Source organism: Cetorhinus maximus, chromosome 19 (assembly GCF_964194155.1).
Source record: "Cetorhinus maximus chromosome 19, sCetMax3.hap1.1, whole genome shotgun sequence".
NCBI lineage: Eukaryota > Metazoa > Chordata > Chondrichthyes > Lamniformes > Cetorhinidae > Cetorhinus > Cetorhinus maximus.
In genome coordinates this window covers 63,326,994-63,354,618 of record NC_135897.1, presented here as the reverse complement: position 1 = coordinate 63,354,618, position 27,625 = coordinate 63,326,994, and the positions used below count along the sequence as shown (strand labels likewise).

At 43.0% G+C, this 27,625-nt stretch overlaps 1 protein-coding gene across 1 annotated transcript in view; it reads right to left on the bottom strand.

Annotated features, from left to right (window-relative positions):
- mcf2l2 (MCF.2 cell line derived transforming sequence-like 2) overlaps positions 1 to 27,625 on the bottom strand; it is a 396,665-nt gene that overhangs the window by 56,638 nt on the left and 312,402 nt on the right. The window contains exon 27 of the mRNA XM_078563948.1: positions 16,012 to 16,124. Coding sequence (XP_078420074.1) covers positions 16,012 to 16,124 — 113 coding nt within the window. The remainder of the gene's footprint in view (positions 1 to 16,011; positions 16,125 to 27,625) is intronic.

Below are 27,625 nucleotides of genomic sequence, written 5' to 3'. Positions count from 1 at the left end.
GAGGGCAATTAGGGATGGGCAATGAATGCTGGCCTAGCCAGTGATGCCCACATCCTATGAAAGAATTTTAAAAAAATTCTCTTGTCCCTCCATTGGCCGATAGTGCCAGATCCTCCAGTGTGACTAATAATGAGCAGTGTAATACAAATACTTTGCTGCTCTCTGTTGCAGCCCCAGACTACCACCACAATCTTATGACAGATTTGTATTTGTCTTTCTAATTTCCAAGTCACACAAGCAGGTTAATCAAATTTTAAACAGGACTTGTGCCAACAGATCTTCCAACTGATTGGCTAATGAACTGATGCATGAATTTTTGGTGGATTTTGTTTGGTGGAGCATCAGCGGGTGCAATATCTGGAATTATGAATCAATAAGTCTCCCATTGAATTTTGATTTCATGTCAACCCTGCATCTGAGTAGCTCACTACTGATATTAGCACATATGTCAAAACCATAAGAAGTTTTACAGGGAATTATATGTATGCTAAAATGCATCACCTTGTAACAGATCTAAACATTAAAATAAAATTCTCATCTATATTGAGCGAGAGCTCCTTAGGCATTCACACTAATGGAATTCACTCTAAACCACCTATTCTCAGAATAATTTATGAAATTTGGAGGTATATTTTGGTATTACTGATTGTTTTACCACTTGGATCGAGATAATTTGATCACAAGGTTTTTTTGCAGCTAGGTTCATCAGTAAAGAGAATATTGCCAAAAATGTTTGTAACTGCCTAAAAAGTATAACTTGATACCTCAGAAATTAAATAAGGCTTTTGGAACAAAAAAAAAAGACCAAAGCAAAGAATGCTGATGTATGCCTAATGACTGAATGGCAGTAAATCCAGTGCTGTATGCAAACAAAGCTTCCCTAATACTGTCGGTACTAAATATGGTGTCATCAGCATTCTCTCTATGCAATTGCACTGGAGTATACATAATGAATATTACAAACTATAAATAAAAGGAAGTTGATCTGATTGTAGCAAGATCAGCATTTGGATAAAACCACATATTCAAATTTAAAGGAAATTTTCTCTGGAACCACAGTATGCAGCTGAACTCTATAACGTTTGGGTTTTCATTCACTGAATTTAACACTCCCCCACCAGTGTGTTTGAAGGCACGGGGGCTCGTAAAATGCAGCACATGGTCTGCCCACCACTTACCCACATGCCCCTGCTCTGTCTCCCATTTTAAAGGGAGGTGGTGGAAGTGCCACCTATTCTTGGGCCTATTGAGACCCTTACGTGGCCAATAAAAGGCCACTTAAGTGCCTCAACCCGCCCCGATGCTATTTAACTCTCCTGCAGCAGAGGGAGGCCCACACCAGGTGGGTAACCTGGCAGCTTTTATCACGTGGGCTGGTGTTGGGCAAGGGTCAGGACATCCTTTGGGGATCCCGTGCCCATTGAAGACACTCCCCCAAGGTCATATCACCCCTTTTACACTCCCCTCCAGCCTCTCAAACTCAGCACCCCCATCCCCTCACCCACTCCTTGGGGCCTGCCAGCCTGGCCCCGGCAATACCCTGGCGGCCTCCGTTAGCTCCACTGCTCCGGAGACGGCCTGAAGTCCCAACAGTGGCACCACTCGAACCTCGCACTGCTGGGGCTACAGAGCTGCTGGCCAATCCAATTGGTCAGCAGCTCTTTAAGGTGGCACTTCCTCCCCAGATGGTGGTAGAATTCTCACCCTGAGCCAATTAACACCCCACTGACCGTAAAATGGCCACAGGGCAGCCAACTTTTCAGCCCAGTGTGGGAGGTGGGGAAGGGTGCGTGGGGAGTGCAAAGAAACCACGCCCTATAAAATCCAGCCCATTGTGTGGCTACTACATCGAAGGAGGCCATTCGGCCTGCCATTTCCATGCTGGCTCTCTGGGAAAGCAACTCAGCTAGCCCCACTCCCCTGCCCTTTACCCGTAGCCCTGCAAATTCTTTTCTTCAGATAATTATCCAATTCCCTGCCTCCACCACAATCTCCAGGCAGTTTATTCCAGATGTTAACCACTTGCTGCATAAAAAGCTGTTCATACGAACATACAAATTAGAAACAGGAGTAGGCCACTCGGGCCCTCTGCCATTCGATAAGATCATGGCTGATCTGATTGTAACTTCAGCCCCACATTACTGCCTACCTCCCAATAGCCTTTCACCCCCTTTGTTTATCAAGAATGTATCTAGCTCTGCCTTAAAAATATTCAAAGACTCTGCTTCCACAGCCTTTTGAGGAAGAGAATCCCAAAAACGCACTACCTTCTGAGAGAAAGCATTTCTCCCCATCTCTGTCTTAAATGGGTGACCCCTTATTTTGAAATAGTGACCCCTTGTTTTAGATTCTCCCACAAGAGGAAACATTCTTTGCACATCCATCCTGTCAAGACCCTTCAGGATCTTAAATGTTTCAACCAAGTCACCTCTTACTTTTCTAAACTCCAGTGAATACAAGCTTAGCTTGTCCAACCTTTCCCCTCATAGAACAACCTGCCCAATCCAGGTATTAGTCTAGTAAACCTTCTCTGAACTGCTTCTAACGCATTTACATCCTTCCTTAAATAAGGAGACCAATATTGTACACAGTACTCTAGATGTGGTCTTACCTGCACAACAGAAGCATAACCTCACAATTTTTATATTCAATAAACAATAACATTCTCAGTAACATTCTATTAATTTTCCTAATTACTTTCTGGACCTGCATACAAGCCTTTTGTGATTCATAGACTAGGGCACCCAAATGTCTCTGCATCTCAGAGCTCTGCAATCTCTCACCATTTAGATGATATGCTTCTATTTAATTCTTCCTGCCAAAATGGACAATTTTACATTTGCCCACATTATACTCCATTTGCCCACTCACTTGATCTATCTATATCCCTTTGTAGCCTCATTGTGTCCTCTTCATAACTTACTTTCCTGCCCATCTTTGTGTCATCAACAAACTTGGCAACCATACCGTTGGTCCCTTCATCCAAGTCATTGATATAAATTGTAAAAGGTTGAGGCCCCAGCACTGATCCCTGTGGCGCATCATTTGTTACATACTGCTAACCAGAAAAAGACCCTTTTATGCCTACTCTCTGTTTCCTGTTAGCTAGATAATCTTCTATCCGTGCCAATATGTCACCCCCTACACTTTTATTTTCCATAATAACCTTTGATGTGACACCTTATCAAATGCCTTCTGGAAATATAAGTACAGTACATCCACTGGCTCTCCTTTATCCACAGCAGTGTGACTCCTTCAAAGAACTCCAATAAATTGGTTAAACATGATTTCCCTTTTTGGTTGTTTTTCCCAACAAAACCATGTTGACTCTGTCTGATTGCCTTCATTTTGTCTAAGTGCCCTGCTATAATATCTTTAATAATAGCTTCCAAAATTTTTCCTATGGCAGATGTTAAGCCAACCAGCCCTAGTTTCCTGCTTTCTGTCTCCCTCCTTTTTGTATAAAGGAGTTACATTTTCTATTTTCCAATCTCATGGAACCTTCCCGGAATGAAGGGAATTTTGGAAAATTAAAACCAACACATGAACTATCTCACTAGCCACTTCTTTTAAGACCCTGGGATTAAGTCTATTAGGAGCCGGGAATTTGGCAGCCTGCAGCTCCAACAATTTGCTAACTACCATTTCCCTGGTGATTGTAATTTTCCTGAGTTCCTCCTTCCCTTCCAATTCCTGATTCACAGCTATATTTCTAGGATGTTACTTGTATCTTTTATAGTGAAGATCGATGTAAAATACCTGTTCAATTCATCTGCCATCTCCTTAATTTCCATTATTAATTCTCCAGACTCACTTTCTATAGGGCCAACACTCACTTTGTTTACTCTTTTCTTATTTAAATATCTATAGAAACTCTTATTATCCATCTTTATGGCCAGGATTTCCTGGTTGGCGAGCGGGGGTGGGGGGGGGCTGCTCACGGACGCGTAAAATGACGTGCGGTGATGTCGGGTGGAACTCCTGATGTCACCGTGCCCCATTTAAATTTTCAGCAGAATCAGCTGTGTGCCTGCCAACCTGTCAATGGCCAATTGAGGCCATTGACAGAGTCATTGAAGTAATTAATGGACCTGTCCATCCAACCTTAAGGTTGGTGAGCAGGCCAGGAGCCTAGACTAGTATTAGAAAAAGCATGAAACCTTATCCACAGGCGGGATGAGGTTTCATGTAGGTTTTAATAAATGTAATTAAACTGAATTTAAAAGTGGTGGACATGTCCCAACTCATGTGACAATGTCACATGAGGGGACATGTCAGGAATTTTTTCTTTCTCTATTTTTAACATTTTTTACTGTAGAGCAGATCTCCCTGAGGCAGCACTTAGCCTCAGGAAGATGAGTGTGCTCTTTCGTGCACACGCGCAAAAGAGCGCACTCTCGGTTTAGGGCTTCCCCCTCGCCCGCACAGGGAGCGCATAGCGCTTCCATGCGGATGTCACGCTGGGCGGGCCTTAATTGGCCCACCCACGTCAAATGGTGATGCGCCCCCGATTGGGGGCTCTGATTGGAGGTGCACCTTCGCACGTCCGCTCTTCAACTTCCCCCCTCCCCCCACAACGGGGGGAAAATCCTGCCCTATATTTCTAAAACAAAAACAGAATTACCTGGAAAAACTCAGCAGGCCTGGCAGCATCGGTGGAGAAGAAAAGAGTCGACGTTTCGGGTCCACACGGCCCTTCAACAGAACTGAAGTATAGTTAGGAGAGAGGTGAAATATATTTCTAGCTAGCTTTCTCTCGCACTCTATTTTTCCCCCCTTATTAATCTTTTTGTCATTCTTTATATTCTGTCCAATCTTCTGACCTGCCACCCGTCTTTGCACAATGATACGCCTTTTCTTTAAGTTTGATACTGTCTTTAACTTTTTTAGTTAACCATGGATGGTGGGTCCTCTCCTTGGAATTTTTATTTTTCATTGGAACGTATCTATTCTGTGTATTCTGAAATAAGCCTTTAAATGCCTGCCACTGCATCTCTATTGACTTATCCTTTAACCTCATTTACCAGTTCACTTTAGCTAGCTCTGTTTTCATGCCCTCATAATTGCCCTTATTTATGCTTAAAATACTAGTCTTGGACCTACTCTTCTCGCCCTCAAACTGAATGTAAAATTCAATCATATACCTTAGTCAACTCACGGCTCATACCTTCATAGTTTCCTTTTTTAGAATGAGGACCCTGGTTTCAGATCAGACTACTTCATTTTCCTTCCTAATGAAGGATTCTATCATGTTATGGTCATTGTTCTCTAAAGGAAGAACAACAAGATTGCTAATTAATCCCTTATCATTGCAAAATAAAAAATCTAGGATAGCCTGTTCCCTAGCCAGGTCCTCGACATATTGGTCTAAAAAACCATTTCATACACACTGCAGGAATTCACCTGCCACAGTATTATTCACAGAATCACACAGTGCAGAAGAGGCCCTTCAGCCCATCGAGTCTGCACCGACACGTGAGAAACACCTGACCTACCTACCTAATCCCATTTACCAGCACTTGGCCCATAGCCTTGAATGTTATGACGTGCCAAGTGCTCATCCAGGTACTTTTTAAAGGATGTGAGGCAACCCACCTCCACCATCTTCCCAGGCAGTGCATTCCAGACCGTCACCACCCTCTGGGTAAAAAAGTTTTTCCTCACATCCCCCCTAAACCTTGAACTTGTGTCCCCTCGTGACTGACCCTTCAACTAAGGGGAACAGCTGCTCCCTATCCACCCTGTCCGTGCCCCTCATAATCTTGTACACCTCGATCAGGTCGTCCCTCAGTCTTCTCTGCTCCAACGAAAACAACCCAAGTCTATCCAACCTCTCTTCATAACTTAAATGTTTCATCCCAGGCAACATCCTGGTGAATCTCCTCTGCACCCCCTCCAGTGCAATCACATCCTTCCTATAATGTGGTGACCAGAACTGCACACAGTACTCCAGTTGTGGCCTCACCAAGGTTCTATACAACTCTAACATGACCTCCCTACTTTTGTAATCTATGCCTCGATTGATAAAGGCAAGTGTCCCATATGCTTTTTTCATCACCCCACTAACATGCCCCTTTGCCTTCAGAGATCTATGGACACACACGCCAAGGTCCCTTTGTTCCTCAGAACTTCCTAGTGTCATGCCATTCATTGAATACTTCCTTGTCAAATTATTGCTAATTTGGTTTGCCCAGTCTATATGTAAAGTCACTCATGATTACTGTAGCACCCTTGTTACATGCGTCTCTAATTTCCTGTTTAATGTCGTCCCCCACCTTATCACTACTGTTTGGAGGCCTATAAACAACTGCCGCTAATGCTTTCCACCCCTAGTTGCTTCTTAGCTCCACCAAGACTGATTCTACATCTAGATTTTCTGAGCCAATATCTTCTCTCACTATCGCACTGATTTCATGCTTAACTACCAACGCTATGCCACCTCCTTTTCTTTTTTGCCTTTCCTTCCTAAATATTGAGTACCCTTGGATATTCCGTTCCCAGCCCTATTCACCATGCAGCCATGTCTCCGTAATTGTAATCATATTGTACCCGTTTACATCTATTTGTGCTGTTAATTCATCTACCTTATTGCGAATGCTGTGTGCATTCAGATACAGTGCCGTTAGACTTGTCTTTTTAACATTTTTACCGATCTTTTTTTGTACGATGGCCCTAGTTTCTGCTAGCCCTTGTTTCCTCTGCATTCCACTGTTGCTTTCTACTTTTCTGTCTTTTATTACTATCTTTGTTTCCTCCTCTTGTGTCTCCCCACTCAGGTTCCCATCCCCCTTCCAGTCTAGTTTTAACCCTCCCGGGCTGTACTAGCAAACACCCCTGCGAGGATATTGGTCCTGGTCCAGCTGGGGTGCAACCCGTCCAGCTTGTACTGGTCCCATCTTCCCCAGAATTGGTCCCAATGCCTCAGGAATCTAAATCCCTCCCTCCTACACCATCTCTCCCACCATGCATTCATCTGGTCTATTCTGCTATTCTTGATCTCGCTAGCATGTGGCACTGGTAGTAATCCTGAGATTACTACTTTGAGGTCCTGCTTTTTAATTTATATCCTAGCTTCAGGACCTCATCCCTCTTTTTACTGATGTCATTTGTACCGATATGGACCACGACCTCTGGCTGTTCACCCTTCGGAATGCAGCTGCTCAGTGACATCCTTGACCCTGGGCCAGAGAGGCAACAAACCATCCTGGTGTCACATCTGTGGCCACAGAAATGTCTATCTGTTCCCCTTATGATAGAGTCCCTTATCACTATTGCTCTCCCACCCTTTTTTCTCCACAACCCCCCACCCCCTGCCATGCAGCTGAGCCATGGTGGTGCCACTAACTTGGCTCTTGCTGCATTTCCCTGAGAAACCATCTGTTAGAGAGGAAGATGGAGCCAGGGGACTCCTGCACTACCTGCCTAGTGCTTTTACTCTGTCTGGTGGTCACCCATTCCCTTTCTGCCTGTGCACTCTTTACCTGCGGTGTGACCACCTCACTGTACGTGCTATCCATGGAAATCTATATTATAGAGCTGTCAATAATGCTTCTCACATTCTACTGAGCTGATTAAGTGGCATAGCATTGTCACATATACTTTGTCTTTCCCTATTGGTTTAACAGTCTTACATGTCTCCTGTCACGCATTGATGTAGCTACTCAATATAGCTCAAGCATTGCAACCATAATCATAAGCCCATATAGCCTTGCAAGGAATCATTGCCAAAGGAAATAACGGTGACTAAACCCAATAAAATAATAGGTAACTGGGCAGACAAGAAGTACCATGGCCACTATTCAACCATAGAATTTCAACCAAAGTCTTCAGTAGATAATAGAAAAGGAAATTCCCAAGAACTAAGTCTGATGACAAACAACACCTCTTAAATCATATTCACATTTTATGAGGAGTGAGGATAGTGAAATTTTGTTGGTGCTGCAGGGCTTTTGAAGAGGTGAACTTTCTCAAAGTTCAGGTCTTAGCTGCTGTGCGGTGGGGATGTAGGTAGGTTTGTCTAGAACTTCTGTTATCTTTGAGACTTGCAGCCCTTCATGAGAAATCGTAAGTTGTTTAATCAGCACTTCATGACATTTTGACTCTGATAACTGTGAGGCAGGAAGGGGTAAGATGGAATGAGAGGGAATGGGAAGTGTGGGTGGGGCTGGGATTAGCATGAGAATCTGTCAAATTTAAAGGTATGACCTGATTAATTTTTTTGTGCGTGTTTCCTGTCTGCAGCCAACCAGATTGAGAGGCTGGCTTGCTGTTAGCGAAAAAGCAGTCTGGGAGCTCAGCTGAGGTAAGCTGGTCATTTGCTTTTTGGATCTGGCCCTTCCTACTTTCCTTCAGCTGCCAGCTGTCCAGGAAACTCGACCTCGAGGCACTAAAAGGTACTACTTTTGATAAACTGGAAGCACACAGCCTCAATAATTTCGTGAACTGCCTCCTGATAAGTGGGTCTGTCTCCCACCCCATCTCCGGTAAAATGGGAAGTTGGGGTGTTGGAGGCAGGTTGGGATTAGGTTTTAGATTTTTGAATTTAAATCACAACTACCCCCCCGCCATTGCCAAACATCTAGGGGGTTAAAATTCCCATCACTATTTCTGCTAACCAAACAATTACAATCAGGCTAAAAGCAAAATACTGTGGATGTTGGAAATCTGAAACAAAAACAAAAATAGCTGGAAAAACTCAGCAGGTCTGACAGCATCTGCGGAGAGGAACACAGTTAACGTTTCGAGTCCATAAGACTCTTCATCAGAACACAATTACAATCAGGTTGTTTGTATGCTAAAATTAACTTTGTTCTAAAAATGTGGGAACTTCTGATCGAAACAACCTTATGAGAAAGAAAAGCCTTTGCATAAGGGAATATTTCTCTCCTTTCCTGAAAATACTGGGCTGGAGTTCTGCGGAGTCTCCCAACTGCATGGACCTTTAAAATGACAGCCAGGACCCGATTCTGGGATTTCAGGCCCCATTCCTTGCATCCCCAGTTTTCATTAGTGCAGGATAAGGGTGGGGACTGCGCAGGTCAAGACCAATATAAGCCCACACCCTGCTCTACTAACCTGGCTGGTTCCATTGTGGGCATTGACATCTCCTAGACCTCCACAATTTTTGTGGAATCGTGTAAGCTTTTCAAGGGCTAGTGGTGCACGGCCACTCAGAGGTGTGGTAACCCATTGTTTGGATGAGGGACCCTTTTTAAAAGTAAGTTCAAAAGGTCTTACACATGCCCCCTTGCCAAACTATGTTCCCCCCACACCACATGGCCCCTCATACCCTCCATGCAAATCTATGCCCCTCCACCCACCCCCACCCCCCATGACCCTCATACCCAACATGCCAACCTATGCTACTTCTATGACCATTCACCCAGTATACAGTCTATACAGAATGATGGAATCCTACTGTAACAATAACATGTGTGAAAAAGCTTTAAAAAAAGTAATTCATTTATAAAAATTGCTCTTACTAAAGCCCTATAAAAATGCCAATTATCCAGATCCTTTAAAGTATCAGTAGCAGACACTGCAACCACTTGAAGCCTGTTTATCTTGTGTAAATGAACATTGTGCAATTAACAGAATAGATCAGAGAGAAAGAGCTCTCAACTAAGGAATGTTTTCCCTGGGGCGCAGCTGTTTCAACCAGAGTAATGGATGTCTGGGCTCTCAGCCAAGAAAGCAGTAAAAGCAATTTTGGGATGGAGGGTATGGGGGGGGTGCATTAGGTGGCATGAGTTGGCACAGATGGTGCATTGGGAGTTTGGGGGGTGAGGGTTGAAGGCTAGAGGACTGTTTCATTGATTTGATTGTAACTGAGACGAAGTCACAGAGCACAGAGGTGGGCTTTTAAACAGCTTGCCTCAGCACCCAGCAGCCCCCGTGTGGCCTACAAATTCTTTCTGGGGTGGTGGGTCTGCCTCCAGTTATCTCCTCCCACCCCAACCCAAACCTCCCCAGAATGAAAATCCCACCTTTGTATACACTTTCTCCCAAGGTAGGTGTACCAAGCTGGGAAATTTCCCGACTACTGCTATCAAAGTTGAAAATACATCCCACTATCTTTTGTTAGGATATGGTGCCATTACGATGCCTCAGAATCTGTAAGACCCCAAGGTGAAAATTTGTGGGGCACGAGAGCTGTTACCTGGGATGGGTGGGGTGGGGTAGGCAGTGTGGTGGGGGAAAGGGGAAAGGGTGCGGGTCGCTGGGAGGTGGCGGGGAGGCTTCAGACAGAGAACTTCCGCAATCATTATTTTGAGGAGCGCTAGAAGCATCTAAATACTTGCAAGAACCCGAACTAAAATTTAATACATTGTAAAATCTACATATTAAGTTGTACTCATGCATAATTAACTCTTTCTAATTTTCTTTAAAACTCTCTATAATTCTTAGCTACATAAAATCTTGAAGTTCCATGTCTGCTTAAAAAGAACATTTGATATACATGACTGAAAATTACATGCAGAATCAGATTTTATGATAGTCACCACACTAAGATTATACACAACAGAAAATCTTGGTGTGATATACAGTCATAAAGGCTTTTCCTCCCCTACAAAAATATTATGGCTCATAAAACTTTTAGTTAGCATGAATATATACTTTCTAAAACTGCGTATGTGTATCCCTCAAACTTTAGACTGATTAGCACGAGCTTTGGCAGTTGGATTGACAGGAGAGGTGGCAATCTTGTTGCATCTATCTTAATACCCAGGTTACGGATTTGTGTTGGTTTGACATTGGTCAGTAACTTGGGGGAGTTGATGAAAAGGCAAGGTTTGTACAAAAAAAGACACCTATCTTTTCACAGGCTTTTTTTTTTGCAGTAGTAGTGAGGTGAGAGTGACTGCCCTTGATGTTGAGGCAGCATTTGACTGACTGTGGTATCAAGGAACCATATCAAAATTGGAGTCAATGGGAATCAGGGCGAAAACTCTCCACTGATGGGAGTCATACCCAGCACAAAGGGAGATGGTTGTGGTTGTTGGAGGTCAATCATTTCAGTCCAGGACATCACTGCAGGAGTTCCTCAAGGTTGTGTCCTAGGCCCAATCATCTTCAGCTGTTTCATCATTGACTCTGCCTTCACCATACGGTCAGAAGTAGGGATGTTCTCTGATGATTGCACAATATTCAGCACCATTTCTGACCTCTCAGATACTGAAGCAGCCCGTGTCCATATCCAGCAAGACCAGGATAACATTTAGGCTTGAGCTGATAAGTGGCAAGCAACATTCATGCCACACAGGTGCCAGGCAATGACCATCTCCAACAGGAGATAATCCGACCATCGCCCCATGACAACAATGGCATTACAATTGCTGAACCTCCCACTAGCAACATCCTGGGGGTTACCATTGACCAGAAACTGAACTGGACTAGCCATATAAATACTGTGGCTACAAGAGCAGGTCAGATGCTAGGAACTCTGCAGCGAGTAACTCAACTCCTGACTCCTCGAAGCCTGTCCACCATCTCCAGGCCCAAGTCAGGAGTGTGATTGAATACTTTCCACCTTCCTAGATGAGTGTGGCTTCAACAACCATCCAGGACAAAGCAGTCTGCTTGATTGGCACCCCATCCACCACCATCAACAACCACTCCCTCCATCACTGACAAACAGTGGCAGCAGTGTGCACCATTCACAAGATGCCCTGCAGGAACTCACCAAGGCTCTTTTGACAGCATCTTTCAAACCTGCATCCCCTCCGCCTACAAGGACAAGGGCAGCAGATATATGGGAACACCACGGCTTGCAAGTTCCCCTCCAAGCCACGCACCATCCTGACTTGGAAATATATCGCCGTTCCTTCACTGTCGTTGGATCAAAACACTGGAACTACCTTCTCAACAGCACTGTGGGTATATGTACACCACATGGACTGCAGCGGTTCAAGAAGGCAGCTCACCATCACCTTCTCAGGGGCAATTATGAATGGGTAACAAATGCTGGCCTAGCCAGTGACACCCACATTCTGTGAAAGAATAAAGAAAAATGTAAGGATTTAAAGGGGCCTTAAGCTCTCAGAAATCAGTCAGAGCTCCATGGCAACCATTGCTGCCTCAGATCTTGCGACCCCAAAATTCACTTGAGGTCACGACACACATTTTGGGAAGTCTTGCTTTACTGCCTCACCTAAGCAATCATTCCTCATGTGTGAGCCCAAATAGTATGCAGAGGAAATTTGTAAAAATATATCTAGATAGTAATGTTACAACATTCCAGGTAAGCTATAAACCAGAAGGAACTTATAGTTAGTCATTTTAAATCACAAAATTACTTTTGTATTGTTCAGATTTATTTGTTGACAATAAATAGCTGATGCTGTCTGTAGCATCAAACCATCAAGTGGAAACATTTTCATGACTTATTCTATCTAATGTTTTGACAAATTTCATAATGGCTCTCAGTGAATAATATTTCCTAATTTAGTAAAATCTGAATATCCATGAAAACAATCTGGCAAGTTGTCAGTCAGATTAAAATTCAGCTGTGCAAATATTGTTTGATATTCTGGATCCCAGATTTGAACCTTAGAAGGAATGAAAGTTATATCACAGATAGGGTACTACCAGTTCTTTATACCCCTGAGATAGAGGCTACAATCTCTATATTTGTGGATGGTGCCTCACGCATAAATTATAGAACAAGTATTGTTCAGTGAGTTTGGAATCGCCATCTATTTGCTATTTTTAAGAAGCACAAGTTAAGCATTTTACTATCTAGCGAAATTTATTTTTGAGTACTGCTTATTTTTTAATAAACCTGATTTATAGAGATTTATGTCTACTAAGTCTGGGTCACACCATTTGACAAACTAGGATCGATTATCTCCACAGTCTGGGCTGTAATACATCAGGGCAGACTGCCTGCTTACCCTTTATAGAACCTGCCTGATTTTTATTCCACTAATTGCAATGGAACAAAAATCAGACGAGTATGTGGGTATGTGTTCCGTCTTGTCAGATTACCGCTCAGGTGATGAAAACAAAAATGTTCCCAAATATTTTAACTTACTAATGGACTCTCCAAAGGTTAAGAGAGCTCCTGAGACATCTACTCCTGCAGAAAGCTATTATAGTAACAATGGTGTTCTTTTTAATCCCTGGCAGATAATGGGCAGAATTTTACATCCCACGAGCGGTGCACGCCCAACTAGATCAGGCGTAAAATCGCACGAGGTGATATTGTGCACCCGCGTGATATTTTGCTCAGCAGGCTCGTGCAAAAGTCAGACGCGCGCCCGCCGACAATTAAGCTGGCAATTAAGCCCGTTAATGACGTAATTGTCTGCGATTTTTCATGGCCCGTCCAACCTTACGGTTGGCTGACGGACAAATCAGCCAGGCTGCTTTTACCTTTCTCATCAAACTTCACCCAAGGGCGGGATGAAATTTCCGTTAGGAAATAAAATTAAAATAAATACCTGGGGACAGCATTTTAATGAGGTATGCTTTCAGGTACTTCATTGTGATGCATGGACATTTTTCTGCAGCTTTTTTATTTCATTATTTGCAGGTCTGCAGCTCCTTGAGGCAAATGTCTGCCTTCAGGGAGCTCTCTCGCAGCGCTCACATGCACCCGCGGTGACGTCATCACCTGCCTTCTTCCGGCCCCCACCTGGGCAACGCTGAACTTTTCAGCATGCGTTTCACGCTGGCTGGCTGTTAATTAGCCAGCCAGCGTGAAATCGTGGCTGGGGGCCCATTTCCCGGCCGATCGCGCATGCCCGACAACCAAAAAATTCAGGCCAATGTGTATATAAAGTCACACTCAGGTTCGTAGGGAGGAAAAGCTTGCTTACAGGAATCAGCATACTGCTGAGAGAAATACTTGAGTAAAAATTTAACATGAGGAGTTTAAAACTCTGATTCAATTAAGTTGGCACAGAAACATTTTGAAACTGCTTTAGACTTAGTAAGGAAAGAATTCACAATGATTAAAGGAGAAAGCGAGTGTAGGGAAAGGCTTCCAGTTAAAAATACTGCCCAATGCCAATAGAATATGTACTTACAAATGATGATGGAGGTAAGTGTGCACTAGAGGAAGATAAGGAACACTTATTGAAGGTACTTGTAGAAATGAAATTGGTTATGAAAAAAAAATCACAGAACTCAAAGTGGCTAAATCACTGGTTCCTAATAGCATATATCTGAGGCTGTTGAAGGAAATCAAAGAGGAGTTAGCAAAGGCTCTGGCCACATGTTTCAATGTTCCATAGAAATGCAATATGTGTCAAGGAACTGGAGTGTTGTCATTGTAACACACCTGTTTAAGAAGGGAAAGAAGTATAAATCAGGTAATTAAAGACCAGTTAATCAGACATCAGTTATGAGCAAACACTTAGAGTTCATAATCTTAGATTAAATTAGTGAACATGTATGGAATAAGCAAGAGCAGCCGGCATAAAGTTGTTAAGAGCAGGTCGAGTTTGATATGTTTAAAGGACAGGGAAATTCCTCAGAGCTTTTCCAGGGCTACTTTGCCGGAAGTGCAGTAGAAATCTTGTTTGTGTAAAAGTAATGCCAGTGGGGGAGGACATCAGTTCTAAAGAATTTCCTGGATGTGAGGTTTTATTAAAGAAGTGTCTGATTGTATCGATAAAAAATAATGCATGACATGTGATCTATACTGATATTCAGAATGTGTTTGATAGGGTGTCTCATTGAAGCCTTGTTATAGATATTCAAATGTATGATATAAAAGCAAATGCAGCAGCATGCATTAAAAGTTGGCTGATGAACTAGAAACAGAGGGTTAAGATTAATGTGTTTTGCTTGGATTGAGAAAGGTTGAAAATTCTGTACCCCAGAATCGAGTCCAGACCAATAAAGTTAATCGTTCACTATTTGTCTGATGGAAATAGCAAAATTGGGGTGAATTAAGCATTTTCAGCTCCAATTATTTGTCAGAGCACAAAATTCTTCATTGCTTAGAACTCCGTGGCACCAGTATTTCACTGAGAAAGGTTGAGTATAGTCGCTTAGGAGTACAGAACTTGAGTATCACTAAAAAAAGAGGCATGTCTAAGCTTTTTGTCTTGCACTCATCAGGACTCTTTGCAAGAATACCAATATAAGGGCAAAAACAACAATTTATACAATGTGAAGAGAGTACTGATTGGTTGGCAAGTGGCATTGCCATGGAGAATGCACCAGTGACAGTGACTGACAGTTAACTGCCAAGCATTGTTTGAAATTTAAACCGGGCAGCTTGATCCTGATTGGTCAAGGCATTGCCCTGAGGAATGAATCATTGTTGTTTTCCCCTTATATTGATATTCTTGTGAAGTGTCCCAAAGAGTGCAAGACAAAAAGTTTAGAGTCTCTATTGTCAGCAATACTAAAGGCTGAACATTCAGATGATTGGAAATGTTATACTTTTGATGTTATGGCACATTGTTGGAGAAGAGTAAACTAAATTTGATTCTACACCTGGTCCTTGCAGCAGCTGGTTTTTAAATGCTGATTTCACCGCTGGTGCAGAATGAACCGTATTTCACAAAAATGAAGCAAAAAGATTCAAAATGGACAACAACAGTCAATGCTACATTTGTAGTTATAATGGGTATACACTTTGACATTGCTTTATTTACACTAGTAAAATCTTCTACTGTGACTCTTACAAATTTGTGACAACAGATGTTAACAGCAAGGAAATGAAATTATTCATTGGAACAGGACAGGCAGTGGGCACCAGTTCCATTTAATGACCTCCTGAATTTAAAATTATGCGTTTAATCAGAGGATTTATTCTTCCTGTATCTGTGTTGGTACTCATGTAAAACAGGCATTAGTACTCAATGGAAAATTTACAATCTGCAAACACATAATGTGGGCACCCTTACAATTAAACTGCTGAACATGAACTTTCAAGTTTTGAGTTGAAAGCTGGCTCCACATTCATGTGCGTCATAAAATTTCAAAGTTAATACCTGTTGTCTGTGATTTTTTTTTATATACTTAGCAAAATAAAACATAGATAAATATTATTACCTCTCTTTTGTCTGTTATTGAAGCTGGAGTTCTCATGTTGCCTTTCGACTGTTTCGGAACTTAGTGAATCACACTTGTTGTCTTGCTGCTGTAAAGATGATTTCCTAATATATCTGTGTAAGAGAAGTTGTACTTTACTGGAAGTCTGTTACATAAAGTGAATAATATATTTTCAAATTGTACATTTAGGTTCAATTCATGTGCTCGACTGATACTCAGTCATCCCAATGCTTGCCATCTCATCTTGGCATTTAGGATACCGATCCTGCTGAACTGATGCAGCTGCTCACAAACCGAGTGCTTCTCATTCACAGGCTTCCACTCAACTTTTGCTATCTTGGTTTATCATTTTATGTGAATTCCTTGAATAAATTGCAGTCTTAACAATCAATCCATCCACAATTCTATCTGTGAAGATTGACTGCTGTCAGCTAACTCCACTGGTGACAATCATTTTCTGGGTCTCAATGATATCCGAGTTAATACTGTTGGATATCATAATATTAGTGAAGAATGCAAAAGCTTCACATGACTTTTCACTGGGTAGTATACGAAGATATGAAACACATGGTTATTTTCATATCATGGAGTCATCCCATTGTAATTATCCTTAAATCTTTGTACATTGTAAAATTCTCAAATGGAAAGGTTGAACAGAGAACACATACTGTTTGACCTAGATGGGCAACTGAAAAACAAGAAAAAATTGTAGTCATGCATATTAGACTTTTTTCATTTATCTTCTCAAGGATGAATGGTAACAGGAAACACAAACATTCTCCTTCCCAGAAATACATTAAATACAGTGTTCCTCATAGCGTCACTGAAGTCTCATTCTCCTATCACATGCTCTCCTTGGCAAACTTGCTGCTTCATGCGTCTGTTGGTCTCCAGTGATGCTATGCTGTGCCAAAGGATGTTGACAGACTTGGTCTAAGTGTACTTTCCTCTTCTATTCTGTATTTCCAGTAAGAAATGGCAATGTGATAGATAGGGAAAACCATCACATTTCAAATAGAAACTAGGAGCAGGATAGGCCATTCAGCCCTTCAAGCTTGCTCCGCTATTCAATATGATCATAGCTGATTTTCTATCTCAATGCCATATTCCCGCTTTCTCTCCATACCCCTTGATGCCCCTAACATCCAAAAAATTATTAATTTCTTTCTTGAATATACTCAGTGACCTGGCCTTCACAACCTTCTGTGGTAGAGAATTCCGCAGGTTGACCACCCTCTTAGTGAAGAAATTTTTCCTCATCTCAGTCCTAAATGGCCTTCCCCGTATCCTGAGACTGTGGCCCCTAGTTCTAGACTCCCCAACCAGGAGAAACATCCTCCCTGCATCTAGTCTGTCTAGCCCTGTTAGAATTTTATATGTTTCAATCAGATCCCCTCTCATTCTTCTAAACTTTAGTGAATGCAGGCCCGGTGGAACCAATCTCCCCTCATACGACAGTCCTGCCATCCCCGTTTTCAGCCTAGTGAACCTTCACTGCACTACCTCTCTGGCAAGTATATCCTTTCTTAGGTAGGGAGACCAAAACTGCACGCAATACTCCAGGTGTGGTCTCACCAAGGCCTTGTATAACTGCAGTAAGACATCCCTACTTCTGAACTCAAATCCTCTTTCAATGAAGGCCAACATACCATTTGCCTTCCTAATTGCTTGTTGCACCTGCCTGTTAACTTTCATTGACTGGTGTACAAGGACACCCAGGTCCCTTTGTACATCCACATTTCCCAATATATCACCACTTAATAATACCCTGCCTTTCTGTTTTTGACACCAAAGCGTATAACTTCACATTTATCCACGTTATATTGCATCTGCCATGTGTTTGCCCCCACACACAATTTATCTAAATTGTCCTGAAGCCTCCTTGCATCTTCCTCACAACACACAATCCCGCCCAGTTTTGTGTCGTCAGCAAACTTGGAAATATTGCATTTGGTTTCCTCATCCAAGTCATTTATATATATCACGAGTAGCTGGGATCCAAGCACTGATCCCTGCGGTACACCACTAGTCACCGCCTGCCATCTGGAAAAAGACCCATTTATTCCCACACTCTGTTTCTGGTCTGTCAACCAATTCTCAATCCATGCCAGTATATTACCCCCAATCCCATATGCTTTAATTTTGCCCACTTAGCCTCTTATGGGGGACCTTATCAAAAGCCTCCTTGAAATCCAAATACACCACATCCACTGGTTCTTCCTTATCTATTCTACCAGTTACATCTGAAATCGTATGAAAGATTCTGTATTTTTGATACCCATTTTACAAGATGTAGCTACCCAGAATAAAAAAAAACAGTAAAAACTGGGAAATAAGAATACTGGTCCAAACTGGTCTTGCACAGCTTAAAATGGAGCACCTGTAAAAACTGGGAAATAAGAGTACTGGTTCAAACTGTTTTTTTCCTTCTGGGTAGTCACTTTGAATGTTGTTCATCGCAACAAGCAGTGGAGCTAAAATGTGTCTGCTGTCACCAGTTGATGCCTGTGGCTTTTTATTGTCAGGTGGCAAAGGCATTATTCATGTACAGATATGTATTTACATAAAACAAGAAGGCAGCACTTAACAGCAATTCCGAAGAAGAAAGGTCCTTGACCTGAAACTTTAACATTGTTTCACTCCCCAGGCATGTTGCCTGACCTGCTGAATATTTCCAGCATTTTCTGTTTTCATTTCAGATTTCCAGCAGTGGCTGTATTTTGCTTTTGTAGCCAATACTTAATACAGAATGTTTATTTTGAAAACAATAAATTTAAGGTAATGAGCTTGGCAGCATGTGCAAATAAACTACCATCTAATTGAAGTTCATGGAACCATCACGTTCATTTGATAAAATTTATTGATCGAGGTAGGAGCTAATCCAATAAAAACTTAACACAGCATGAGGAGAAAAGATTAAAGGAATGGGTGAAGAAATCTATCATGATGAAAGATAAAGAACGTTTGGAACAAAATAAAATGTCATTTGGTTCAAAAGACCCATGTTTACAAAAGGATGATATGCAATAAGCACTGTCTTGAACCCCTTTCAATTAGCAAATCTGCAGATAAAACATTTGAGTAGGTAGAAATTTGAAATTTCCCCTGACCCTCCAATGATATTAGAACATACAAATTCCCGCAATGGTAGCTCAATGGGCAGGATATTGCGCTCGTTGGGCGGGCGGGCAGGCACCCGACCCGAATGAGTGTAAAATGATGTGCGATGATGTTGAGCAAGTGTCCCAATGTCATTGCGCACTCGTGTGATATTTCAGCCCCCGGGCGTGCACGGGAGTTGGCAGCACGCCCGCCGACAATTAACAGGCCTACTAAAGCCATCAAGGATCTAATTAAATGAAATTTTTCGCTGCCTGTCCAACCTTACGATTGGTGGGCAGGTGAAAAATCCAAGCAGCCTTTGGATTTTTTGCAAAACCTCATCCACAGGCAGAATGATGTTTCAATCAGTCATTAAAGAAACATTAAGAATTTTTCAAACTAATTTCTATCATGTCCCTGCTCATGTGACAGAGTTACATGAGGGGACATGTTTTTAACATTTTTAAAAGCTTTTTTATTTTCAAAAATTTTCATCTCCCTGAGGCAGCTCTGTGCCTCAGGGAGCTTTTCCTGCACGCACCCGCACACATGCGTGAATTTCCGCGCTTGCCCTCCTCCTCCCCCTACACAGGCAGTGCTGAACACTGCAGCATGCGTTTAACGCTGGGCGGGCCTTAATTGTCCCGCCAGTGTGAAATTGCTATCGGGCCCCGATCGTGGGCAGCGGTTGCTTTCGTAGCCTCTCCCAGGCCCGCCCGCCACGCCCACCCGATGAGGGCAAAATTCTGCCCAATAATTCCCAATAGGACTGGAACCGAAGTGCTTGACAGTCTATGCCTATACCAGCTAATTATAAACTTCAGTCAAATGTTGCCTTGACATCTGTTAGAACTTGTAAATCCCAGTTGCACGCTTGTTGTGGGATGGCCGAGTTGATACTACAGATAGAGTTGATCAGCAGATGCTTCTTAGGTGGAACACATTCTGTTTATTTACAAAGATATTCAGCAGCTACCCATGTGTGCTTTCACATCAAACCCTATCTCCATGCTTCTGACTGCTAACTACAGAGATAGCCTTCTATTGGTTACACAAGATCATCTGACCTTCCTTCATAACATTCTTCTTAAAGGTATACTACACATGACATATACTCATGTTTGCATTCACCTCGAACCCTATCTCCATACTTTTGACTGCTAACTACAGAGATAGCCCACGCTACTCTTCTATTGGTTACACAAGATTATGTGACCTTCCTTTATAACATTCTTCTTAAAGGTATACTACACATCACATAAAACCATAATTACCACATCCCTCCCCCTTTACTTGGAAATACACTTTACATTTACAATGATAATTTTCTCAAAATAGAAACTTATTTACGCTGATAAGTAATTTACAAATTCGGTCTTTCTGGGGGTTTCCTTATGCATGTAGAATGTCTCAGTTCTACAACTTCAGATGCTTTACCCGGAACCACCTTTTCTTGTCTTGTCTGAACATCAGGTTCTTCGGTGGGTACCTGCAAATCTGTTTCCTCAACTCTTGCAGGTACAACAGACACATCAGACACATCTGTACTAGGTTGAGTTCTCTCAACTGGAAACGTTGACCCAGTCGTGAACACTGGTGGAATTATTTCTTGGTGATTTATTTCTCTCTTCCTTATATGATCCACATATCTCTGTATGACTTGGCTTTCCACCTTCACATGGTAGGATGGAGGTCCAGTCACTGCACTTATTTCACCCGGTAACCATCTTGGCCCTTTTCCAAAGTTCTTCACATATACTGTCTCCCCCACAGTAAATTTCCTCTCATGACTATGCCAGTCATGTTTAGTTCTCTGACTTCGCTGACTCCTTTCCACCTTTCCCCCCATAAATTCGGCATTATTAAGCTCAGTCTCGTCCTGAGACAGCGTTTCATCAATAACTCCGCAGGTGTGACACCTGTTGTTGTGTGAGGGGTGGTCCTACAATGAAAAAGAAAGCATGCTAGCTTGGTAGCTAAGGAATTGCCAATTAACATTTTCATGCTTGACTTGAACGTTTGAACCTCCCTTTCGGACAGTCCATTTTAGGAAGGGTGGTACGGTGCAGTTTTCACGAGCGATACCATTGAGGCTGATAAATCATTGAAACTCAGCACTTGTAAATGCTGGGTCACTATCAGATACAACCACTTCTGGTGGTCCATTAATTGCAAAACTTTGATGTAGCTTCTCAATTGTAGCAGAAGACCATTGGTGACTTCACCTCATATATAACTATCCATTTTGAATGGGCATCAACAATGAGCAGTAACATTGTTCCCAAGAAAGGTCCCACATAGTCGATGTATAATCGTATCCATTGTCTTCCTGGCCACTCCCCCAAGGGTGTAACGGACCTGATGAAGGCAACTTTTGTAATTGCTGACACTGCACACAATTTTTCACTAAGCTCTCTATTTCTCCATCCATCCCAGGCCACCATAGATAGCTGCGTGCTATGGTCTGCATTCGGGAAATGCCTGGATGTGCACTATGTAATTCAATTAATAATGGTTTTCTTCCCTTTGGAGGAGTTATCACTCATGCTCCCCACAATAAGATACCACCCTGGCTGGTTATTTCATGTCTTCTGTTAAAATACGGTTTCATTTCGTCAGGAACAGGCTCTTGTGACCAATCATGAAGTACATGTTCTTGTACTTGAGATAGGACTGAGTCCCAACTTGTCCAGTCTGTGATCTGTCCAGCACATACCGGCGAGGAATCTAAAAAATTTAACAGGGAAAAAAATAAGAGTACATGTGGAACTGGGACATCCTCATCATTTTCTTGTAAAGGCAAACTAAGGGCATCAGCGTTTGCAATTTGATTTCCAGGCCTATGTACATAAGTATACTCTTATGCCAGGATCAGGGGCCAACGTTGTATTCTCACTGAGGTATAGCCTTGTTCTCACTGAACAATCCTAGCAATGGTTTGTGGTCTGAAATGATAATAAAATGACGGCCGTGTACGTACTGGTGAAATTTCTTGACACCAAAGCTGATTGGCAGGCCTTCTTTTTCTACCTGTGGGTATCCCTTTTCTGCTGAGGTGAGCGTTCTTGATTCGTATCCTATAGGCCATTCCATGCCATCGTCCATCCGGTGGGAGAGCACTGCTCCCACTCTGTAGGGGGATGTGTCACATGTCAACACCAATTCTTTCCTCTGGTCATAATGCACTAATAGGTTGGACGAGTGCAACAATTGTTTGACCTTTATGAAAGCTTCTTTCTGGGGCGCCTCCCAAGACCAACATTGGTTCTTCTTGAGTAGATAATGCAGGGGTGCCAGTTCTGTAGACAAATTGGGTAAGAATAATAACTGATCATTCCAAGAATGATTTGAGCTCGGAGGTGTTCTTTGGCTCAGGTGCCTCTCTTATGGCTCTCATGTTTTCCTCAACTGGGTGGGGGCCCTGTGAATCTAACCGGTGACCCAAATAGATTACCTCCCTCACTTAAAACGTGCACTTTTCTTTTTTTAAATGCACTCCAATCTGCAAGAAACATTTTAAGAATTCTAAGTTCGCCAAATGCTCCTTTTCAGTGAGTTCTGTCACCAGAACATCATCTGTCAAGTAAACTACAACGTGGTGCAGCCCCTGCAGTAAACTTTCCATTGTTCTCTGGAAGATGGCACAAGCTGAAGAGACACCGAAAGGCAATTGTGTATATTGGTACAACCCTTTGTGGATATTAAATTCCCTGGAGGCCTTCTCTAACTCTGATTGTTGATAAGCATGACTCATATCAAGTGTCATGTAGGTGGTTCCACCTGCCAGCTTGGCATACAGGTCTTCAATTTTTGGTATGGGGTGTCTGTCCAGCTTAGCCACTTTGTTAACTGTCAATTTATAGTCTCCACAAATTCGGAGGTTTTGTCGGGTTTAGGTACGAGGACTATTGGCGCTGCCTATTCTGAGCACTGCACAGGTTGTATAACGCCCAGTTTCTCTAATCTGTCCAGTTTGGCGTCACCCTTTTCCTGCACTGCATATGATACAGGTCTCGCCTTCATGAATCGGGGGGTTGCCTCTGGATCCACATGAATTTTTGCTTGCAGCCCCTGAATCTTCCCAAATTCGTCCTTGAAGACTGAGGTGTAATTTTATATTAGCTCTGGTAACCCACTTGTTCTCAGCTGGAAAATTTCAGCCCATTCTAACTTAATCTCCTTAAACCAGTTTCATCCAAGGAGGCTTGGCCCCTCGCCTGCTACAACCATCAAGGGTAGCTTTACTGATTGGCTTCCGTAATGGACAGTTACTCTGCTTATGCCTTTGACTTGGATATCTTCACTAGCGTATGTTTTTAATTTGGCAGCAGTTTCTTCCAAATTTAATTTATGTTCACCATAATTCAGGTATTTGAAGGTGTGTTTCCCATTTACTGTAGTGGAAGCTCCTGTGTCCACTTTCATCTGAATACTTTCACTGTTACATATATTGGTTCTGTCTTTCCAACCTTCAAATTAAATAATGAATAAATATATGAATTTGTTGCTTCAGGCTCTTCTGCATTGTAGATCTTATGTGGTTTTTTCTTTTGTTTGAAAGTCTGCCTGATTCTTTCCTTATGTGTCCATTTTGATGACAATAAAAACATTAGATGTTTGTAAACTTCCAATCATTATAAGACTGCTTGTTTCCACCTCTGTTGCAATTATTCCTTGTTTTCACTGCTAAGTCATTTCTTTTTATTTTCCTGCTAGCGGTGGCTGTTTCCCGCTTCTCGGCAGAGTCTTGCATTTTCGCGCCCTTTTTGGCTGGAGCCATCTGCCCAATGTGCAGGACGGCGCCATTTTGCACTCCCTATATGGCTTTTGAATCACTTACTGCACTTTCCATAGCCAGTGTTATCTCTAGTGCATTCTTAAAATCCAAATTTGTTTCAGACAGTAATCTCCTCTGAATCGTGTCCTCATTTACACCACACATTAAACGATTTCTGAGCATGTCACTTAAAGGTGTACCAAACTCACAATGTTCTGTTAACTTTTTCAAACTTGCCACATAACAAGCAGCTGTCTCCCCCAGGGCTCAGATTCTTGAGTTAAACTTGAACCGTTGCATTGTTACTGAGGGCTTTGGCTGGTAATGACCCTTCACGAGGTCCACCAGTTCATCAAAACTTTTCGAATCTGGGTCACTGGGTGCCGCCAAGCTTCGAATCAAGGCGTAGGCCTTATTCCCAAGTGTAGATAAGAGGATCGCCCACCTCTTCTCTTCCCCCATAATCTTGTTCGCTTGGAAAAAGAACGGGAGACATTCAATATAATGAGACCATTTGTGCGTGGCTGGATCGAAAGGATCAATTCTTCCGAATTGCGGCATCCTGTGAGGGGATTGCTTTGATGATTTGAACGGAACTTTTCCTTACAATTACTGTGCGAGGTACGGTCCAATTTCATTTCTCTTGATTTTTTCCGCTAACCTATTTTACTCTCGACGCCAGTTTGTTGTATCTTCGCTTTATCCTCATCACCAGTTTGTTGGGACTTGTAAATCCCAGTTGCACGCTTGTTGTGGGATGGCCAAGTTGGCACTACAGATAGAGTTGATCAGCAGACACTTCTTAGGTGGAACACATTCTGTTTATTTACAAAAGTACTCGACAGCTACTCATGTGTGCTTTCACATCAAACTCTATCTTCATACTTCTGATTATTAACTACAGAGGTGGCTCACACTAGTCTTTTATTGGTTACATAAGATCATGTGACCTTCCTTTATAATATTCTTTTTAAAGGTATACTACACATTACATAAAACTATAATTACTACAACATCAACTGGCAGTCTCTCTCGACTCACTTTTGCATTCAAGCACTTTTGTCCATGTTAGAACCAAGCTATAATGAGGTCTGGAGTCAAGTGGTCCTGACAGTTCCTTACAGTGAGCTGATTATTGGTGAGTAACTGCTGCTAGAAAGCGCTGTTGAAGACACCTTCCCTTATTTTGCCAATGATTGAGAGTAGACTGATAGGGCAGTAAATGGCCAGAATGGATTTATCCTGCTTTTTTTGAATGGGAGCTACCTGGGCAATCTTACACTTTGCTGGGTAGATGTCAGTGTTTTCGCTGTACTGAAATAGCTTGGCTAAAACATCAACTAGTTCTGGAGCGCGACGGCTGGAATATTGTTTAGCCTTTGCTATATCCATTGCACTCAGCCTTCTCTTGATATCACATGGAGTAAATCAAATTGACTGAAGGCTGGCATTTGTGACAGTGGAGACCTCAGGTGGAGGCCAAGATGGATCTCCATTCAGCACTTCTGGCCCAAGAATGTTCAAATGCTTCAGTCTTATCTTTTACACTCATGTGCTGGACTCTGTCATCAGGATGTTCCTGAAACCACCTCCGTTTGTTTGTTGTTTATTTGTCCACCACCATTCATGTTTGGCTGTGCCAGGAATGCGGAGTTTTGATCTGATCCATTGGTTGTGGGATAACTTAGCTCTGTCTACAGCTTCCACTGTTTAACATGCATGTAGTCCTGTGTTGTAGCTTCACCTGCTTGACACTTCATTTTTAGGTACATTTGGTGCAGCTCCTGTTCATCTACACACCTCATTGAACCAGGGTTGATTACCTGGTTTTATGGCAACAATAGAAATGAGGGATATGCCAGGCACAAGGTTACAGGTTGCCTGACAGCATTTGTGGAGAGAGAATCAGAGTTAATGTTTCGAGTCCAATATGACACACTCGAAATGATGGCCAGAATTTTCCCGCTGGCGATTTGGGGCCAGGGCCTGCTCGCCGATGAGAAAATGACGCAGGATGATGTTGGGAGGAACCCCCGACGTCATCCCAGTCCATTTAAATTTTTAGGAAGGCAGGCGGACGGCGAAATCAGCTGTCCGCCTGCCGACCTGTCAATGGCCAATTGAGGCCATTGACAAGATATTTAAGATCATTAAAGACCCTGCCCGTCCAATCTTAAGGCTGGCGGACAGGCCAGGAGCCCCAGCGGGCTTCTGATAAAACATGAAACCTCATCCACTGGCAGGATGAGGTTTCATGTTCGTGTTTGAAAACTTTAATAAAGTTTCAGTGCTTCTTATTAACATATCCCATCTCGTGTGACATTGTCACATGTGGGGAACATGTTAATAATGTTTTTATTTTTCTATTTTTAGAGTTTGTTAACCTGTCACTAATCTCCCTGAGACAGCACTTAGTCTCAGGGAGCAGTGTGCTCTTTCGCGCGCATGCGCGAAAGTGCACACTTTGACAGTTGGGGATTCCCTCCCCCCCCACACAGTGGGGGGGGGGGGGGGGGGGGCAGGCCGCTGGGTGGGCCTTAATTGGCCCGCCCGCTCAAAATGGCGGTGGGCCCAGTTTCGGCGGCAGGAATGCGGAGTTTTGATCTGATCCATTGGTTGTGGGATAACTTAGCTCTGTCTACAGCTTCCACTGTTTAACATGCATGTAGTCCTGTGTTGTAGCTTCACCTGCTTGACACTTCATTTTTAGGTACATTTGGTGCAGCTCCTGTTCATCTACACACCTCATTGAACCAGGGTTGATTACCTGGTTTTATGGCAACAATAGAAATGAGGGATATGCCAGGCACAAGGTTACAGGTTGCCTGACAGCATTTGTGGAGAGAGAATCAGAGTTAATGTTTCGAGTCCAATATGACACACTCGAAATGATGGCCAGAATTTTCCCGCTGGCGATTTGGGGCCAGGGCCTGCTCGCCCACCGCCGAGTCGGTGGGGCCCGCCCGCCCATCAAGGTCAAAATTCTGCCCGTTAACTCTGTTTCCCTCGCCAGCATTTTCCATTTTTATTTTGGATCTTCAGCATCCGCAGTATTTTTGCTTTTAATTTAGGTTACAGGTTATGTTGAATACAATTCTGCTGCTTCACAGCACTTCAAATACCCAATTTCAACTGCAAGATCTGTTCTGTATGTATGTACTTAGCAGGGTGGTGGTACCCTACAACACAATGGAGGGTGTCCTCAGTCTGAAAATAAGATTTTGGGTGGGACTATTTTCTGGTCCTGATTCTGCACTTCCTGTCAAAAGCCTGCCTGGGAGACCTCCCAGAGGCAGCTAATCAAGAGGCCATCTCAGGGTCCACCATCCAATTAAAGACATGGGTGGGCTCATGAGGCTCCAGGCCCCATTAGAGGGCTGGCAGCCTTGGAAGGATGGCAGAGGTGGATGCTCCTGCTGCAAGATGGGGACCACGAGGGAGCCTCCATCTTGAGGTTCCCTCTAAAGGGGTATTAATTTCTTAAAAATAAACTCTGGCCACAGCTGTCAGGCCAGCCCTGCAGAGGGGAAACCCTGCTTCAGGATGTCAGTTGGCCATAGCTGCGGCCAGCTGGTCAATTCTGCTCTAGTTGTGAGGTAAGAGCAGGAGGCCTGGTGGAACCCCTCTGTCAGCAGCCTACAAGTCTCCTAGAGGCACTGCTTGGCTTAGCCCTCAACGGAGTCTGCCTGCTGCTGGGATGGTCCTGCTGGTGTCTCCAACCAGCCCACAAATGGT